A 6,050-nucleotide genomic window follows, 5' to 3' on the forward strand; every position below is an offset into this window, starting at 1 on the left:
AGGGTGTTCTGCTCTGAAACAGGAGACATTCATGAAGAAATAATAATAACCTTTATTTGTATAGCACCTTTCATACACAACATGCAGCTCAAAGTGCTTTACATCAATAAAAGGAAGATAAAAGACAGATAAAAAGATAATTCATATAAAAGAACAAGCAAAATGCATTGCATTAAAAGAATCAAATCAAGTATAAAATAGAAAGATAAAAGAACACAACAAATACTCCCACTTTTAGATGCACATTGTGAGTGAACCCATATGTTTTTCTTTAATTTTCTTTTCCCTTGTCCTTCCTGATTCTACTCTTGATCCGATATTTACGTCAGATCTCACTGCCTAAGGCAGACGAGAATCATAGATTCTCCTCTTGGTCAAAAACCTCCCCATCCCCAGATGGATGAGAATCATACAGGGTAAAAACAAGAAGGATCATAGAGGGAGAGGAGTGTAAATAAGGAAGAACTCCAGGAAGAACAGCAGTGTTGAGTTTAACTGTCTGTACTGAGTGTCTGTCTGGTTCATATTATGACATCAGCTTCAGAGATTTCAGATGTTTATTTATTACAGGAGTATGTTTTAACCTTTTCAACATGATACACAGATTGAGTTAAGTGGCCACATGCGCATCCATATGAAATCAAAATCATCAAAATTGGACTGGTGGTGTAGAAGAAATCGATCCGAGTTTTGTCAAAATCGTAGGCTACCAGCGGCATCTGAGATATACATTTTGATCTTTTATTATAGCGCCCCCATCAGGCCAATCAGTATTTTTTAAACACCAGAACACAATGCGTCATGATGTGATGGAAAAAGACGTATAAAACCATTGGGATCTGCATTTTGCAGAAAATGTTTAATGTAAAATTTAGAAATGTTTTAATGTTTAATATGTGGCTGTAATTGTGTGTCATGTAATCCCATGTGGGAAGGGACATTTAGATGGTATGACACAAAAATAAAAAATAAATTCATATATTAGAACCTGTGGGCACAGATACTGACACCAGATGCCCTTTCTAACAATACACCAGTTGATATGAAAACATTTCCCTGATAATTGTCAGGCATAAAAACATAAATTTAAATTGTTATAATAACTTAGCAAAAAACATTTGGAGGACATTCAATAGTTTTCTCTATTTAGAGAGTAGCATTAAATACATTTTTGGCTTTCCCTTTAAGGCAGTGGTTAAGTGTTTGGTCTCAGAACAAAATAAGAACATTTAAAGGCCTGGCATTAGTTTCCAGATACAATTTTACAATATCAATTCACACCCAAGAAATAAAACTCAAATACACTTTGAAGAGAACATGAATTGACTGTCTTCTCCATGAAGCATCCAAAAGACTCTGACTTGCCCATAGGCGCGCGTGTGTTTGTGTGTAGTATGGTATATGATGTATTGTATAGTATGTATATGATGTAGTAAACAATGTATGTAGAAGGCCTAGAATATATAGGATATATATGATGTTTGATATGTAGTATGTGTATATGATGTAGTACAGGATGTAGTAGTACATCAAAAAGAAAATGCTTTGACAAATAACTGATGCAATTTTTCAAGTGCTGGATTCATCTTGGTCATTCCTCATATTTACAGAACAGCACTGGTTCACAACATTGAGGTCGGGACTCAGACTCAGTCACTACTATCATGTAGTGATATCTGGGTGATAAATGCTTCTTGTTGTAAAATGATCAGTATTTGAGGTATCTGGTCTTCCTCGAATAACGGCTGCAGTGAAATAACCTGAAAAGAGAAAATAAAAATAATTGTTTGGTGCCACAAGTCACACAGCGAGAAAGTCAGTTTTCAGTGAAGGCTGAAAGAGCTGCGCCTGATTCAGAAAGGAAACATTTTAGAGAAATCTGCATTTTAGTTTCTCGGTGGAGTTTATCGCTCGCCACAAACACGTCAGAGTGCTGTGCCAAAATTATAAAAATAGATTTTGCAGATTTCCCAGGCTCAATCAACATTTATTAAAAATGCATGCATCCTTTTAATGGTCATGGGTCATGAATTGTTAGGTGAACATGAAAGCTATAGGTTCCCCCCCACCAGGGGGGGAACCTATATAACCTATCAGTTAGAAATTTAGTTTTTTTAATTACAGTGCCCCTATCAGGCCAATCAGTGTATTTTTTAGTGTGAACATGCATCATCCTTCCAAGTTTCAAAATCGGACAAAACCCAATCCATAGTCCCCCCGACCATAATTTCATTGGATGGGGGACAACAAACTCTGAGCTGCAGACTGTCCGGTTCTCCTCACCTCACTGCTCCTCCTCTTATTTCCCTGCACCGTTGCCCAGATTGTAGATGGCTTTGTTCTCCAGGATCTCCTTCTTCAGCTCAGGCTGCAGCAGAGTGTTGGACACCATGGACTTCACCACCGCCTGGATGGGGACGGTCATGGCCGTAGGAAACAGAGCAGCGAAGCCTCCCAGCACCTTCTGGGCGAGCCACTCGCCGGGTCGGCTCTCCTGCCGGTCCACCAGCAGCACGCTTTGGGACAAGAACAAAGATATATATGATTTAAAACGCTAAGGCAAGTTCTGAATAGCAAGCAACCGTGACACTCACAATTCATACAGTGAATTTGAAATTATTTTTTCATTTATTTTTGTATTGCAATATATTGAATTTCGATAGATCGTCCCATCCCTATTAAGTGCGAATGAAAATATTAGATTAACTTCATTAAAACTCAAGGATGGTGTCCTATTATCACATTCTGTCCAGGATATTGTATTTTGATGCTTGGACAGCGTTTATTCTGCCCAAACCACTGACAGCATAATGCCTTTAGTCTGTATGCTATGGCAAATATGGAAAATTGTTTCAGGCAATTATTGACAAAAGCAAAAGAGTTCACTTACGCAGGTCTGTAGATGGAAAATCTGTCAAAACCCAGCGCCTCGATTTCTTCCTCCACTTGTCCCTGCAAGAGAATCCAACTGCATTCATTCCAAAATGTCATGACTTGATGACAGAGACTGAGGGAAGCTTTCGTTATACAAAAACTAAAATATAAATTACTTCAAGTTTCAGTATTCAGAGCTCTCCACCAGCAGACAAGACAGATAAAATACCTTGACTTTGAGATAGAGGAAGCCGCTGTTTTTATCGGCTCCTTTGGTGGAGACCAGGTGGAACTGACTGCAGCCTCCTGCCTTGGTGAGCTCTGCTGCTTTCATCACATAGTCATGATCGACACGGATGAATCCTTCCTGAAATGAAAGAGGAAAATAACAGAAATTAATACTTTTTAATCATGGCACAACTTGTTGTCTACCTCAAGGAGAGAAGTCAAATGCATGCATGGACACTGTAGATTATATTCACCATTTTATAAAAGGGGCATTAAGTAATTTCTGACTTTTATCAACTCCTATCAGTGACCAAGGAACTGCAACAACATAGACAGGTCTTTGACACAGCTTTAGCCTGTAATTGACAAAAATTACAAAGTGACATTTTCACATTAGAATGAGTAAGCTAGCTAATTAGAGCAGAGATTCAACATAAATGTCTAGGGAAAAAGCAATATGTCACAATGCACAATAATACTGTTTTGTCGTTTGCTTTTTTGGGCTTGAAAACAAAATGTATTGTGATGCCGATCAGTCGCTCACAGCACCGTCCTCCTTCTCTGAGCAGTTGAAAATGCGAGGGGGTTTGATTCCAGAACAAGAGTACAGGCCGGAAATCTCGGCAGCTGGCCAAGTAATCTGCGATCCATTAGTCTTGATCAACAACCCTATCAACCCCCTGGTTTTAGGGGATTTACAGTGTTAAACTTACAGTCCCTGCTTTAGCTTTGGTTGTTCCCATGCAGCAGTAGGCAACATCGTGGCCCTGGAACGCAGCAGCAGATTCATCGAGCTTCTCGAAGTCCACCACCTCTTGCACCTGGAAGCAGAGAGAGCAGGTTAAACTGAGATCAGTGTGATTATCAAAGCCGTCGACTGACAAGAGGGCGCGTGCCCACTAACCAGGTTTTCATATGCTTTGTCCTCAAAGGTGAGCTGTCTCCTTCCAATGAGAGTGATCTTGGAGAAGATGTTGCGCTCCAGCAGCTCCCGAATCAACAGCTTGCCCGTTTCTCCAGAAGCACCGAGGATGAAACAGCTTTTATTCTGCTGCCTGAAGTTCTCCTCCAGGGTTTTCATGTCCTCAGCCATGCTGTGTGGCAAAACAATACACTATGACCATTCATCAGCACTGTGTAGGCCTATGTGTAGGCAATGTGTGCAAGGCTCAAACATGTGATGCCTTTATTTAGCATCATGACATATTTTTCACATACTCAGTTGAGCAATTCATTGGAAATACACTGTGCAAGTGGAGGAGTTATCTATATTGACTGTCACAGGCTTGCTTCATGAAAACAATTAAAACTAGATTCGTGTCATGTACACCAAATCCAATTTATATGAGTCTGACGTCATTCAGTCTATGCCGAGTCTGGGCCGTTCTCTTTGGAGAGAACATCAGCAAAACTCCATTAAAAATCTGCCAATTTCACGTTGCCTTGCTCGTCGGCACACGTAGTTACACAACCTGGCACTATAACAAAAGACGTTTTACAATTCCGCCATGCCGTGAAAGTAGTTCGCCTGCAGCAAAGTAGAACGTGGCGGGTGGCAGCGAGCAGGGTAAAGCGATTCTAAAAGCAGAAATGTATTACAAGTATGAACTGCATGGTGTATAGGATATATGCCGAAATTATCAGAAGACGCAAACGATTCAGAAAAGGTCTCAAGTTGTGTTTTACGAGGTAAGTAAGTTTGCCGATAAGAAAGGCGACGTTGAATTGACAAGTTTTAGAAAGGAGTTTGGCGTAACGAACGAGAGAGTCGGGTCTAACCTAACTGTTACACCTGTAGATGTTAGTAGGTCCCTCTCTGAAACGCTGCTGTTCCCTAACGTTTATGTCAGTGGTCCACAGGTCTAATAGGGCCAGATACCTGACGTTATGTATAAATAATAAGGTAACAGTTACCGCAGATCAAGAGGCATTTGCATTGTCTATAGCTAGACTTAGCGTTAGTATATGCAGAAGCCAACGTATTTACTGAAATGCATCGTTACTTGGCTGGCATTATCTAGCCAAGTCCTTCACTGTTGTTTACCTGATGAATGTAACCGGATCAGAATTTTCCAGATAGTGTAAAACCGCTGCAAAGACAACAGTCACGACAGTAAAAAACCCAGTTGCTTTCCCCAAGGTGGACCACCCCAACAGTTTCATAACCGATATTGCCCCGAGTAACGATGAAACTTCCTGCTTCCTGCTTCATTGCTAGGAGGAGGAAAACGGGATGAGACAACATCGTCACGTCAGTGTGCCGCATCTCGCTCACTAGAGACCGACGGCACAGGTTCACTACACGACTATTCATGCTTTGCATTTTGTCTTGTTTTTATTGTGGCCTATGTTATTTATTGTTCATGATGTGGTAGTAACCCCCGCAGAGAGGGACAGGAGAAGTGTGCGATGCCGAGCCTGGTTTCATCCTTGTTCTTTCCTTTGGACAAAGATGGCGCATGCGTACTTCCACAAATATGAGAGGCACTAACAAGGAATCCTATAATTTCTATAATATTCCAATAGGGGCTTATATTGTGTCTGTCGAACTCAGTGGTGAGTTTATAGTGACTTTATTGTACTAGCCTATATTTTGTTGTTTCCTCTGGTATCACTATAATGTCCCTAGACTATTTTTATAATAATCCAATAGAGGAGCATCTGTGGTACCCAATTAATTTATTGTGACTTCATTGTAGCTACTTAGTATTTTTTTGTATTTTTATCTCATATGATATAATAATCCTATAATGTTCATATAGTGTAATGGTTCTTAAAGTGGGCTTCAGGGGGTCCCCAGCAAAATGAGGAACAGTTTAATTTCATTATAAATTAATTCACTGCAAATTATCCCAGCCAGAGACCGTATGAGAATGACCAATATTATCTCCCCATGCACAGTGTACACAGTTATCCATTCCCAGTACTAAATTAACAACAACAGTTTG

General features: G+C 40.1%; 1 protein-coding gene across 1 annotated transcript; it reads right to left on the bottom strand.

Annotated features, from left to right (window-relative positions):
* Positions 1 to 840: 840 nt before the first annotated feature.
* Positions 841 to 5,287, bottom strand: htatip2 (HIV-1 Tat interactive protein 2). Its single transcript, XM_071915393.2, has 7 exons — positions 5,147 to 5,287; positions 4,007 to 4,196; positions 3,816 to 3,923; positions 3,104 to 3,241; positions 2,891 to 2,952; positions 2,284 to 2,516; positions 841 to 1,760 (listed from the first exon to the last, which is right to left on the bottom strand). The coding sequence occupies exons 1-6, from the start codon at positions 5,263 to 5,265 to the stop codon at positions 2,300 to 2,302; spliced, it is 834 nt and encodes a 277-aa protein (XP_071771494.1). The 5' UTR covers positions 5,266 to 5,287; the 3' UTR covers positions 841 to 1,760; positions 2,284 to 2,299.
* Positions 5,288 to 6,050: the final 763 nt, after the last annotated feature.

The sequence above is a fragment of the Centroberyx gerrardi genome, chromosome 1 (assembly GCF_048128805.1).
Source record: "Centroberyx gerrardi isolate f3 chromosome 1, fCenGer3.hap1.cur.20231027, whole genome shotgun sequence".
Lineage (NCBI taxonomy): Eukaryota > Metazoa > Chordata > Actinopteri > Beryciformes > Berycidae > Centroberyx > Centroberyx gerrardi.